The sequence below is a fragment of the Chrysemys picta genome, chromosome 19, assembly GCF_011386835.1.
Source record: "Chrysemys picta bellii isolate R12L10 chromosome 19, ASM1138683v2, whole genome shotgun sequence".
Lineage (NCBI taxonomy): Eukaryota > Metazoa > Chordata > Testudines > Emydidae > Chrysemys > Chrysemys picta.
Window position 1 is genome coordinate 20,164,883 of NC_088809.1, and position 14,313 is coordinate 20,179,195.

The following is a 14,313-nucleotide window of genomic DNA, read 5'->3' on the forward strand; positions in this document are numbered from 1 at the left end:
CCCTGGACACAGAAGCCATCAGATGACTCAACCACTTATAACAATCCAAAGCAGTGACAACACAAGCCAAGCGTACTGGGGCTTGGATTGTCACTTGAATCTTTCTGCCTCCATCTCTATTAATACAGACTTCAGGATACACACACTGGAGAGCAAGTGTCATTTCCAATTCCCTTCCATCCCCAGGTAGCAGCTCCAGCCACTTCTCTGTGAGCAAGTCTAAACCAATGTCAGTTTCTCCAAGATCGGGCAGTGTCGCTAGGCAACAGTGCCAGGCAGTGCCTTGCTCAAGCAGGCCAGTTAATGCCATGCGACAGCGCTGCCGTTATAAACAGACATTTGCTGGGAGCTGGGAGATCGGCCTTGCTTTGAATTGTGCTGTGTGTTTATCAGTGAGAGGAACGGCAAAGCCTCGGTTAAGGACCACACGGAACAAGCAGAAGCTTGTAAAAAGGCTATGCTGACAGCGCGCAGACTCCCTTCTCTGCACCTACAGGACCCGATGACAGTGCAAACCAATCTGAAGAACGTATGGTTCCTTTAGCAGCGCAGGATAAGCTGCATCTGTTCGCAATATGCAACTTCAAATAGGATTTTGTGAGGGGTTGTTTTTTTTAAAACACGTTTGTCTTCCATACAGACAGGGTTATTTTTAATTGAATTTTTAGATTAAAAAGGTATGACAGAAGGAGTTTTCCTTCTGGGGAAAGCTCTCAAATACGTAACAGACACAGCCATCCACCTTTCGCATGCCGTGCATACTTCTGCCCATACTTTTTAATGAAAAATTACCGTTGTCGGATTGGGGGCCGGGAAGGAGGAAGGGATGAGATGCCAATTGCTAATTAAGGCCTCCATCCTGCAAAGACTTGCCTTACATTGCAAGCAGTTGCAATGGCCTCTATAGACCACTTGCTTGTGTAAAGTTAAGCACATGCATAAGTCTTTGCAGAATCAGGGCCTAATTTTATAAAGGGAAAATAAGATGAATATATCATGCTCAAAAATATGTGAACTGTGCATTTTGTAACACAGGGAATTCACACACACTGAACCAGATTGCTAATCACATCTAACTAGGTCCCGGATACAGGATCACATATATGAAGCTTTGCCACCTACTTATTGAGATGGGCCTTTTTTTGGAGTTCAGAGCCCTCAGTACCAGTCAGCAGTGAACAGTGGAAATCAGCAAACAAAACCTAAATTATTTCGTCTGCAGTCGCGCGCCCCTCAAATGCCTCCCTGTGCTTCTAGCGACATCTGACAGAGTCGGTGTAGCCAGTGAAGAGATGGGTTCAAGCAGAAGGGGCATCTGCAAACCTTGCCTGATCCCATCGGGAAAAATCACAGTCGTTTCCAACTGATGTCAGAAGCACAGGGCTTTGACTTCCGCTGCATGATCAAGGAGAAGCTGGGCTGTGAAGGAGACAATGCTTAAAGCACAAGCAACCTCATAGTGGGAATGCCGGGAAATGCCAGAAAAGGGCATGCACGCTCGTTTCTGAGTTTGCTCCAGCATGAAAGTCTCTTTCTACTTTAGAAAGCCAGGATGGGTTAAGATATTAACAACAATCCTGGAATCTCTTAGCTAATCAGGGTCTCTACTTGTGCATCTTTACGGAGACAGAAGATTCTGCATCATTTCAGTCGAGACATTCTGGATTGGCCAAGAGATCGCAAATGGCCCTCTTTACAGATGTGGCTGAGTTCCGTGCTGCTGGAGGTGTCGGACTGGCGAGCAGTCTTGGCGGCTAAATCCTATTTGGCCATGGAACAAGGCAGCAGTGCAAACTTCCCACTGCTCACGGGGTTTAACTCTGACATGGAGGAGCCCACCTTTAAGGTTGGGGGGGGGGAGAGGGTTTCCATACCCATTCAATAACTGGCGCCTCTGCTCCGAGTGCCAGCAAAAGCCCCAGTTGGACAGGTGGTGGTGGTGGGGAGTTCATTTATAATGTGGACGTCTGTCCTCCGGGAAGTGGACTGAGACCCACCAATCCATCAGAGAGACCACTGAGCAGGCAGACGGTAACTACCGTCCATACCAATCTGGGCTGCCACTGAAATCAGAGCTTGAGGCGAAAAGTGCCCTGAGACAGACTGTCAAGGGTATTTAGGTACCTAAAGATCAGATGGGAGCCTAGCACGGTGTACAAAATGCCTATGGGAGTCAGACACCTAACCTGTTTCTGTAGATTCTACTAAGTGCCCATCTACATTTTTAGGTGCCTAACCACCTTGGAAAATCTGGCCCCATGTCCCACGCACCGTCCAATCCCCTCAAGTCCTCAGCCAACGTGTACAAGTGTCGCCCACAACCGGCAAAAGGAGCTAAGACCAGTTACGGAACATGGACCTATTTGTGCTGTAAAGATCCTGCCCATGAGGAAGGTTCCCCTCCGTTAGAAGGGCGGCTGTATTTCGTCCCGCATACGGAGAACTAGGGCCATAGTTTCAATATGCTGAATGCCCAGCTCCTCCCCAATGGAAATCGGGTTGTTTCATTTCGGTGTGCCAATGGAAGCCCGGGGTGCTGAAATCTTTTGAAAATCTGTCCCATCTTGTTCTTTGAACAGATTTATCACACCAACTCTGGTGGCAGGATTAGCTTCACTGTATTCAAACCATCTCTCGGCAGCAATGGGGCTGGAGAGGACTTGGAAAGCCACTTTTAGACAAAAGGAACAATCTTATTTTCTTCCCAGTACATTACATACAAAGCACAGAACTACGGTGACTAAGAGATCAAAAGCATTCTTTAGATTAGGCCCAAGTATTAAAGTGCAAACCAGTGAACGGTTTCATTTGTATGTCAAGGGTCGGGCGAAGAGCAGCAAACAAAAGGCATGGATTGTATGGGAAAATAATAGAAACGTACTAAGATATTAATAAAAACACACTGGACTGAAAATAATGGGACTGTCATTCCATCCCAGGGTTCTGGTGACACTGATAAAGCAGCAGGGCAAATAAGGTTATCAGAACTGCTCAACAGAATGACAGCGAGATTACATACAGCCAGACTGGCATTATTCTTTAATTGTATGTGTGCATGTACACACACACACACACACACACACACACGGAATTCCCATCGTGGAAGGGTTTTAAGAACAGGTTGGACACACACCTGCCAGGGATGGTCTAGGTTTCCTTGGTCCTGCCTCAGCACTGGGGGATGGACTAAATAACCTCTTCCACCCCTACATTTTTATGATTCTGTGACACACCGACAGACAATACGGCTCTTGTTTTATTTGAAGGGCTTGTCTGGACTAGGGTACAAGGTGCGCTTTTAAAATGTATTAGCTAAAATATGCTGGCAGTCGGACTAGATGATAATATATAGCCCCTTTTGGCCTTAAAAATCTATTAACATCTTTTAACTAACATGTTTTAAGAAATTCTAGTGTGAAAAAGGAAAATTGTATTTTAACATGCATTAGGTAGGGGAGGAGAATGTGCATTTTGCAAAAAATTACCCAAGCTAAATACATTTATGAATTTGGTATCGCACACGCACGGCAGGAACGCTGACTGATGTTGGGAGCTATGAACCTGTTTAATAGCATATCCAGATGGCAGCTCCGACATCTCATGAGTAAGAATTTCAGTGCAGAACAGGACTCTGTATTGAAATCTTTCTATGCCAGTGGAGTTTCTAAACTTTGCCCCTCACTGCTCTGGAGGTCTCAGTTTTTTAAGCTCTTCTCGCTTTTTAACTGGATTTTCCCTGCCTTTTCACGTGAGCAGAATAATCAAGGTACCAAAGTCTTAAATTAGCATAAAAGCCAGGATATGAGAAAATGGAGGTTGTACCTTTAATCTTAACTCTGACCCTTTGTGTATATCCATGACGACAATCTTTAATTACATGATCACATGGTTTCTCCGCTAAAATATCATAACTGTTTCCCTATGGCCTCAGATACATGAGCAGAACCTGAATGTATTTAAAATATAAAATGCGCCCATAGGTATACCTTAAATAGTAGGTTTCAGAGTAGCAGCCGTGTTAGTCTGTATCCGTAAGAAGAACAGGAGTACTCGTGGCACCTTAGAGACTAACAAATTTATTAGAGCATAAGCTTTCGTGGACTACAGCCCACTTCTTCGGATGCAACGAGTCCACGAAAGCTTATGCTCTAATAAATTTGTTAGTCTCTAAGGTGCCACAAGTACTCCTGTTCTTAAATAGTAGATGAGTCTATGTATTCACACACTGGCCCAAATCTGCAAGCCACTGCAGCAAGACCCACTGATTGCAATGGGACTCATGAGGGCATTGTAGTCACTTGTGGGATTGCGGGCATAGGCCCAGATTTTAAAAAGTATGTAGATGTTGCTGCACTCAGCATTGCAACGCCTAACTGATTTAGGAGCCTAAATCGCTTTTTGAAAATGAGGCATAGGCTCCTAGACCCGTGAGGTGTTGAAGCGCTGACTGCAGCCTCACCTAACCACCTTTAAAAATTGGAGATTCAAGGGACAAAGTCACATCTAGTCCATCCGGGGGAGACACGCGTAGGATTGCTCCTTCCAGTACATTTTGCCCACAGATTCAGTAACATTTGAAATGTCTTTATGTTTGTGTTTCGATCTGCCTTTTATTTAAAGGAAAGGATAAATAACCAGTTATTAGGCTAAAGGTGCTTTGAAATCTGACTGCTGCCCAGTGACAGACACACAATCCTAGATGTACAGCACTGTAGAGCACAGAGCCAGACAAGAAATTAGCAAGCGGCATCCCTGACTCAGTAAAAAACCGATCTCTGCTGTAAAGAGATGTATTTGTAATTTAAATATCCCCTTACAGAAATCAGCATTCCTCACTCAGCTGGATGGCAGGGCTTCTGGTATCATCTGTCTCCCTCTCTAGGTGCTGTACTGGCGTTTGTAAGATTTAAACATTCACAAAGATGGAAGTGAAGGGTCTTCACGGCGAGGAGACAGAACGCCAGGCAGCGCGCACGGATGGAGGGAAGACTGTTTTGATCAGCCCCCGCCTCAGCTCCTCAGGGGCCTATGCACAATTGTCGGTGTGTTCGCTCCATCTGTCAAATGCCTGCTATAGCTCTGCTGCTCTATTTAAATAACCGGTTCCGCTGTGATTATGGCAGATCAGCTGGGAAATGGAGGTATTTTTAGCTCACAGCTCAATTCATGTTGTTGAACCGGAAATCAGCTAGACTGGAGAATGAATGTGGTCGTTAAAACCTGGAAGAGATCACACCACAGTGTGGATTCAGGAATTAGCTATTTAAGTGGGTCTCGTGGGATTCGTATCGATTTACATGGACACCTATCGAAAACGAGCAGCTGTGGGAAGCAGTGATCTGTGCTGAAGAGCAGCATCGCAGCACATTTTGACTCATAGTCAACAGGCACTGAAATTCACAAGCTTTGTTCATGGCAACTGCTGCCCTGGCACAGCTGAAAGCTAGGCCCAGGTCCCTAGAGCAGGTCTGTCCCCGTCTGTGCCAAGGGTATGAAAGTTACACAGCTGCACTGTTCAGATGCCTCATAACGAACATGGGAGAGCTGAAATTTACAATGAAAGCTTTAATCTGCTGCTGGGGTCTCTTCGAGAAAAAGGCCACGATAACGGAGGTAGATTGTTTAATCCACACCCCCAGGGCAAGTACACACCGACTTCAGCATTGCAATTCACTAACCTCAGAGGGAAGATAGGATGATGGCCAGAGGTAGCCTACAGTAAGGCCTGGTCTACACTAGGTTTTTAGCCAGGACCACCAGTGCAAACCCTTAGCGTAGACAAGATTTACACCAGCGCCGTGTGGTTTGCACCAGTTTGAAATTGCAAGGGTACAAATCGTGCTGCACGTGCATCAAGTCTGCACCGGGGTAGCCACAGCCTAACACCTGTTATTCCACGCCAAGCTCTCAGCCTTCCGCACCCACTAGCTCTCAGCCTGCTTGGCTCTACGATCCAGGTGGTCAGGGCAGAAAATGGCTCCTGTAATTGCAGCAGGGACGAGGCATCGGCTCCGAAGACGAGAACTGAGGCGTCAGCTGATAAAAGCATTTGAAGGCTGTTGATCAGACATGACCCATTTTCCTCCTTAAACACGCATAGGAGGCTGGCAGATACTGCACACTCTGTAGCCTCCCTAGCGATGGATCACACTCAAACAGGCACCGCTTCCAAAGCTCTCGCTAAAAGACTGACAGGAGCTTCCTCTCTCTGAGCCCTGGTGATGGCTGCAGATAACTCTGCAATAGAGCAATGTTATTACTCACATGGAGTGCAACCGCGCAGAAATCGAACGGGACTGGAGTGCTCCTGCGTGCCCCTCCGCTGAGAGCTGGGCTTCATTACAATTCTAAGCAAGCCCAGGCACAAGGTCTGGCACATGGCTGGTAAAGCAGCCGAACAGGGAATGCTGCCAATTACTCTGCAACCTTTAATGACTCTCGGCAAAGGGGAACAGGTGGGTAAAGTGGAGAAGGCACTGCAGTGCATAGGCTAATTGCAACCAAGGGTCAAGCAGAAACCTTGCCAGTAGAATAATCCTACAATTAGAGGCATTACAGAGTCCTTAGCATTGGCCAGTGTGATGACCGCAAAATGGACCTGACGTCCCGTTGATGTACGTCAAGTAACCAGGAATTAAACTACGTATTCCTCCCAGGCAGACAGATCCACTGCAGCTATGGTTGATAGAGGGTAAAAACTAGTTTCTGGAAGTCTCGTCAGAAATAAAGCCACCTGCTGAGACTTAACATTTAGAATCTAGGCCCAAGGGGAGAGGGGCAGGATTTTAAAAACCTGACAAATTGTCCATCACAAGAACGAAACCTTCCTTCTGTGCCGCGGAGCGCGACAGACAGGGTGGCTAATGGATGACGGTGGAAGGAGAAGGGTGTGATGGATTACAGGGCAGAATTTCCAATGAGGTGGAAATGTCCGTGTGCCGTTTGAGAGGCTGGAACGAAGGGAGTGGCTGAGAGGCTGCCCTCGCCAGAATCCCAGGAACAGAATCAAGTCATAAGGTCCAACGGCTGCTATTTGCGTCACATCTTTTGTGGTCCAAAATAGAAAAAAAATCAGGGCTACAAGGGCAGGCGGTGGTATCTGCCTGTGACTGAAGTGAGAGGAGTGTTATCCCTGCGTGATGGCAGGCGGGAGAGAAAGTACCAGGAGTTTGTCATCAGGAGGGACACACCTCTCTGTAAAACATACTAGCTTTAGTTACAAGCACTTGGTTCCCATCCAGGTCTCTCAAACGGGAACAATGCAGCTCTACCAGCCATGTACTCCCTCATCGTTCGGTGGCAAAAAGCTCTCCTGTAGGGCTTTTCATCAGGAGAGCTCGGAGCACTTTACAAAGGAGCTCAGTATCATCATTCCTTTGTACAGATGGGGAAACTGAAGTAATCTGTCCAAAGTCATGCAGCGGGGAACAGAACTCAGGTCTTCTGAGTCCCAGTCCAGTGCTCTAACCACTCAGCCACTTCTTGCAGATGGGGAAACAGACACAGGAGGGACAAGTGACTCATCCAAGGTGGCACAGCAAGTTAGTGGCACCTCTACCTCCCACATTCCCTCACTCCTAGTCTTGTTCTCAACCCACTCAGCCATAGCTGCCCCTACAGGTAACAAGCCTCCGGGATCCCAGTGAAAGACAACAACTTGGAACCAATATGACATTTCTGTGATGTGGGTTAGGTACAAACCACAGTGACTAGCAGGAAGGATTTGAAATCAAATCTCACTGCTCAGAGACACCATGACAAGGAAGGCAAATAAACAGGAAAGGGAGAATGTAAGAACTGTAACGGAAGGAAAAAGGGAACGGGTGAAATCCTAGGGAGGGAACTGTTTTCAGAGACATTCACTGGGGAACCTCCTTTTATGGAATTCAGCTCAAAGTTTATCCTTGGGGCTAGAATTTGGAACTGCTCAGCCTGTACCTGCAATCCTGATTTGTCAGCATTGTTGATACACAATGCTAATGACCAGAAAAGCTCTACTGAGTCTCTGTCACTCCTGTGCATTACATGAGGGCTCGCTGCGGTCCAGAACCAAGTTACTCACCAGCATTCAAGTGACACTCTTTAATCTGGAACTGAAGCTCGTTTTCATTTGGAATATCCTTCCACGTGGCAAGGAAGACCTGGCGTTCTACATACAGGAAAGACAATGGTCAGTGTCCCGCCCTCCTGGTTCTCTGAACTACCCACATTGCTGGTCCCAAGAGTCACTGCAGAAGGACATGCTGCAGAGATAGAAGAGACCTGCCTGGTCCCATCTAGTCCATCCCTCGGGGTCTAGTTCAAGAGTTTTCCCTACAACACATTGGCTAGCAGTTTGTCCAGTCTAGTTTGACTGAAAACAGCAAAGTCTTGAAGACCATGTGGATCTGTTCCCCATGTCTTTGCTGCAGCAGACTTTCACGAGTAAGGGCAGGTGGGGTTTGTTAGGAAGAGACCCCAAATACAAGAACCACATCATGCAGGATTTCCCTTTCCCATCAGCAAAAAGGCCAAACGTAGAAGCCAGTCATGATTCTGTTTTCCAAGAATCTTCTCCGCCTTTGATGTAAAAGCAGGCTATTGAACAGGAGAGAATGTGAAGAAGGGTTTTTTTTAAGAATATCTGGGTTGGAAGGGACCTCAGGAGGTCATCTAGTCCAACCCCCTGCTCAAAGCAGGACCAATCCCCAGACAGTTTTTTACCTCAGTTCCCTAAATGGCCCCCTCAAGGATTGAACTCACAACCCTGGGTTTAGCAGGCCAATGCTCAAACCACTGAGCTATCCCTCCCTCCCAGAATATCAGGGTTGTTGGAAGGGACCTCAGGAGGTCATCTAGTCCAACTCCCTGCTCAAAGCAGGACCAATCCCCAGACAGATTTTTGCCCTCGATCCCTAAATGGCCCCCTCAAGGACTGAACTCACAACCCTGCTACGGAGGGACTTGCATCAAGCTGTGCTTTGTCAGGATGTTGTACTCTGCCTGCCCAAAGAGCAGAGGGACGCTGACCAAACAGTACTCACCCATTTTGCCGTCCTCCACAAAAAGCACATTGAGAGGAATAAGGCAGCTGAAGTAGAAGACGTCGATGCTGTTTTTCACAGCCACCTGGCAGGAAAAGAAACAGGAGAATTAGGGCATTTTCTGTAGCCTGCTGGGGATGGACAGGGACAGGAGTCTCCAAGCCATCGTCCTCGGGGGTTCGTGCCTTTCTAGGGGTGGTGATCTTTAACGGCCCTGCCTGGAGGCGAAGGCCAGCTGTGCACACTGGGGTATGTGGAGAGATACTGCTGAGCCTGAAAGAACATCTCTCCGCAGTTACAGACAAGGAGCGCACCCAGCCTGCTCCTTCATCAGGTCTCACTCCCCTCCCGTGGGCACTTCACTGTGCCAGCCGCTGTGGGCTCACCGCCAGCGGCCTCACGCTCATTTCTTATTCCGCCCTCATTTCCCATCACTCCCCCCACAATGCTAATCTATTCTGGCTGCATGCAGGCACTCTGTCATTTCACGCCCCAGTCCACAGATGGGCTTTTTACCCTTCCATGTATGTCCCCTCCCTCCTATTTGTAACCTGGCCCTTTCCCCACCCAACCTGTGTGTTCTACGATCTCAGCCGGCCTCCCCCTAGCTAGGCTCACACTCCCCTTTCCACCTCCCTGTCCTCCCCTCCCCGCCACTCCCCTCCACACAGATTCCTTGGTTTCTCTTTTCTCAGTCTAGCCACGCTCTGAATACTCCACAGCCTGAAGCTGGTCTCCTGTCTCCAACGTCCCCTCTCCCTTTCTCCTGCATCGAATGTAATTTCTTTGTTGCAGCATGGAGGTGGGGTTTGGGCACAGGCTCCATTTGCCGGTTCATATTCGGTCAGCCACTAACTCTGGACACTCCCTTTTACACTGCACTCGGACGTGTCTCGGCAACACCTTGCTAACGCTGCTTAGCACGTATATTGCCGCGTTCGTCAGATTACCTCAGCGTGCCTCACAAGGCTGCATTTTGCAAATGGGGACACTGAAGCCCAATGGCTAAGTGACTTGCCGGAGGTCACACAGCACGTCAGTGCCGGGATCGGGAACACAACCCAGATCCCCCACTCTCGCCTCACTACCCACATCTACCGCACTTCCAGCTGCCTCGCCTTTTAACCCTTGACACCTCCTGTGCTTCTCACACACACACACACACACACACAAGACCAACAGTGCAGATTACTCCAGGGTAAGGGGACATTTAACACCCGTTTGCAGCAACGCCTGAATTCCTTGGTGTTTAGTGGCTTTACCCTGGGGAAAGCTGTGTGAATGTCACCATGGCGGTGGCTGGCTGAGCCGACAGCTCTGCACTGAACTGGAAGGAACAGGGTCTGCGTTATAGCAACTGGGGGAGGGCAATCAATGGGTGAAACGTTTAATCGCCAACAGCCCCCTTAAACTCCCACAGCGGAAGAGATGCACACAATTGCCTCTTAGCACTACAAAAGACGGTTACTCACCGTTGTAACTGTTGTTCTTCGAGATGTGTTGCTCATATCCATTCCATTAGGTGTGTGCGCGCCGCGTGCACGATCGTCGGAAGATTTTTACCCTAGCAACACCGGCGGGTCGGCTGTGGAGCCCCCTAGAGTGGCGCCTTCATGGCGCTGAATATATACCCCAGCCGACCCGGCGCCCCCTCAGTTCCTTCTTGCCGGCTACTCCGACAGTGGGGACGGAGGGCGGGTTTGGAATGGATATGAGCAACACATCTCGAAGAACAACAGTTACAACGGTGAGTAACCGTCTTTTCTTCTTCGAGTGCTTGCTCATATCCATTCCATTAGGTGACTCCCAAGCCCAACTTAGGCGGTGGGGTCGGAGTGAGACATTGCTGTGTGCAAAACTGCTGATCCGAAGGCAGCATCGTCCCTGGACTGCTGCACTAGTGCATAGTGAGCTGTAAACGTGTGGACTGACGACCAAACCGCAGCTCTACAAATGTCCTGGATCGGAACTTGCGCCAGGAAAGCCGTCGAGGAAGCTTGGGCTCTCGTGGAGTGAGCGGTGAGGTGTGGTACTGAGACACCTGCCAGGTCGTAGCAAGTCCGGATGCAAGACGTAATCCAGGAGGATAGGCGTTGTGAGGAGACCGGTGAGCCTTTCATTCGGTCGGCCACTGCAACGAAGAGTTGCGTCGTCTTTCTAAAGTGCTTTGTGCGGTCAATATAGAAGGCCAGGGCCCTTCGCACGTCCAGGGAATGCAAACGTTGATCCTGGCGAGTAGCATGTGGTTTAGGGTGAAAAACCGGGAGAAATATATCCTGGTTGATATGAAATGGAGAAACCACCTTAGGGAGAAAGGCAGGATGTGGACGAAGCTGCACTTTATCCTTGTGGAAAACTGTGTAAGGGGGCTCGGATGTAAGCGCCCTGAGTTCAGAAACGCGCCTTGCTGAGGTGATGGCTACGAGGAAGGCTGTCTTCCAGGACAGGTACAGAAGTGAACAGGTGGCCAGTGGCTCGAATGGAGGACCTGTGAGCTTGGAGAGAACCAGGTTGAGGTCCCACGTCGGAACGGGGTGACGTTGTTGTGGGTACATCCGGTCTAAGCCCTTGAGGAATCTAACGACCATCGGGTTAGAGAATACCGAGGACGCGAGTTCCCCTGGATGGAAGGCCGATATAGCGGCCAGGTGAACTCTAATTGAAGATATCGCCAACCCTTGCTGTTTTAGGGAGAGGAGATATTCCAAAATGAGAGGGATAGGTGCGTGCAACGGGGACGTGGCTCGCTGTTCGCACCAACAGGAGAACCGCTTCCACTTGGCCAAGTATGTGGTCCGTGTTGAGGGCTTCCTACTGCTCAGCAGAATCTGTTGGACAGAGTGAGAACACTGTTGCTCTGCCTGGGTGAACCATGGAGCAGCCACGCCGTGAGGTGGAGTGATTGCAGGTCGGGGTGACGCAGCCGGCCGTGGTTCTGCGTGATGAGATCCGGATACAACGGAAGCGGGATCGGTGTCCGAACCGAGAGTTCCAACAGCGTGGTGTACCAATGTTGTCTCGGCCACGCTGGAGCGATCAGAATTACCTGTGCCTGGTCTCTGCGCAATTTGAGCAGTACCTTGTGGACCAGAGGAAACGGAGGGAAGGCATAAAACAGGTGGTCTTTCCAGGGAAGGAGAAACGCATCCGAGAGGGAGCCCGGAGCTCGACCTTGCAGGGAGCAGAACACGTGGCACTTCCTGTTGTCTCGAGATGCAAACAGGTCTATGTGGGGAAACCCCCACTTCTGGAAGACGGAATGTATAATGTCCGGACGGATAGACCACTCGTGCGTTTGAAAGGACCTGCTGAGCCGGTCCGCCAGAGTGTTCTGGACTCCAGGGAGGAACGATGCCGTGAGATGGATTGAGTGGGCGATGCAGAAGTCCCACAGGCGAATGGCCTCTTGGCATAGAATTGACGAACGTGCTCCTCCTTGCTTGTTGATGTAAAACATGGCCGTGGTGTTGTCGGTGAGAACTAACACACAGCGGCCACGTAGGAGATTGAGAAATGCCTGGCACGCCAGGCGCACCGCCATCAGTTCCCGAACATTGATGTGTAGGGCTAGCTGAGGTGCAGTCCACAGGCCCTGGGTATGGTGCTCGTTGAGATGGGCGCCCCAACCCAGAGATGAAGCGTCTGTGACCAGGTGCAGAGAGGGTTGTGGGGCGTGAAACGGCATCCCCTCGCAAACCACATTGTGATCTAGCCACCATGTGAGGGAGGTCAGGACCGAGTTCGGGATTGTGACCACCATATTCAGGCTGTCCCGATGTGGGCGGTATATTGATGACACCCAGGTCTGGAGTGGGCGAAGCCGAAGTCTGGCATGCCTGGTTACGTACGTGCATGAAGCCATGTGACCCAGGAGGGTAAGGCACGACCTCACCGTGGTAGTTGGGAAGGCCTTGAGTCCCTGGATGAGGCTCGTGATGGTGCAAAAGCGATTGTCTGGCAGGACGGCTTGTGCGCGTCTGGAGTCTAGAACCGCACCGATGAATTCTATTCTCTGGGTAGGTTCTAGAGTGGATTTGTCCTTGTTGAGTAGGATACCCAACTTGTTGAATGTGCGCACTATTATGTGGACGTGAGCGCGAACTTGTTCCTTGGTACGACCGCGTACCAGCCAGTCGTCTAGGTACGGGAACACCTGTATCCCTTGCCGACGAAGGTACGCTGCCACAACAGCCATACATTTCGTGAACACTCTTGGGGCCGAGGATAGGCCGAAGGGAAGGACTGCAAATTGATAGTGCACTTTGCTTACTAGGAATCGCAGGAAGCGTCTGTGAGGCGGGTAAATTGCGATGTGAAAGTATGCGTCTTTCATGTCGAGGGCGGCAAACCAGTCTCCAGGATCGAGGGAAGGGATAATGGCCCCCAGAGAGACCATGCGGAACTTCAACTTTACTACGAATTTGTTGAGTCCGCGCAAGTCCAAGATGGGTCGCAGACCTCCTTTGGACTTGGGGATGAGGAAATAACGGGAGTAGAATCCCCTGCCCCTTAATTCCACTGGAACCTCCTCTATGGCCCCCATAGCGAGGAGCGTAGAAACTTCCTGTATAAGAAGTTGCTCGTGAGAAGGGTCCCTGAAGAGGGACGGGGAAGGGGGGGAGGAGGGGGGGATAGAAGAAAACTGGATAGCGTATCCCCTCTCCACCGTGCGGAGGACCCAACGGTCCGAAGTTATAAGGGACCAAGCACGGTGGAAGTGGGAGAGGCGATCCCGAAAGGAGGGGGCTGGATCCTGGGGGATGACTGGGGCGCCGTCCTCGACCGCACCTTCAAAAGTTCTGCCTGGGGCCTGAAGGTGGTCGAGGTGGCCCCTGGTTCTGGCCGGGTTGAGGGCCGGTCCACCTTCTTCTACCACCTCGCCCTCGCCTCCGGGCCGAGTCTTGTCTCTGACGAGGCGGGGGGGGGTAGAAGCGCTGAGGTTGCGGCCTAAATGGCCTGCGCTGGGGGCCCACAACATGCATCCCCAGGGAGCGCATGATTGTTCTCGAGTCCTTGAGGCTCTGCAGGCGGGAGTCCGTCTTATCCGAGAACAATCCATGCCCCTCAAAAGGCAGATCTTGTAGGGTTTGCTGCAGCTCCGGAGGCAAACCCGAAACCTGAAGCCAGGAGATCCTGCGCATAGCGATGCCCGAAGCCAGGGTCCTCGCCGCTGAGTCTGCAATGTCCAAGGAGGCCTGCAAGGAGGTCCGAGCCACCTTCTTGCCCTCCTCTACCATGGCTCCAAACTCTTCCCTGGACTCTTGGGGAATCAACTCCTTAAACTTCCCCA

The 14,313-nt window shown here is 50.2% G+C and overlaps 1 protein-coding gene across 15 annotated transcripts in view; it reads right to left on the reverse strand.

The window, feature by feature from the left end:
• The window catches only part of AP2B1 (adaptor related protein complex 2 subunit beta 1), a 109,911-nt gene that overhangs the window by 8,048 nt on the left and 87,550 nt on the right, over positions 1-14,313 (reverse strand). For all 15 annotated transcript variants that reach the window (XM_065572983.1, XM_065572985.1, XM_065572982.1 and 12 more), the window contains 2 exons: positions 9,024-9,108; positions 8,063-8,149 (listed from right to left, as the gene is read on the reverse strand). In XM_065572983.1, coding sequence (XP_065429055.1) covers positions 8,063-8,149; positions 9,024-9,108 — 172 coding nt within the window. The remainder of the gene's footprint in view (positions 1-8,062; positions 8,150-9,023; positions 9,109-14,313) is intronic.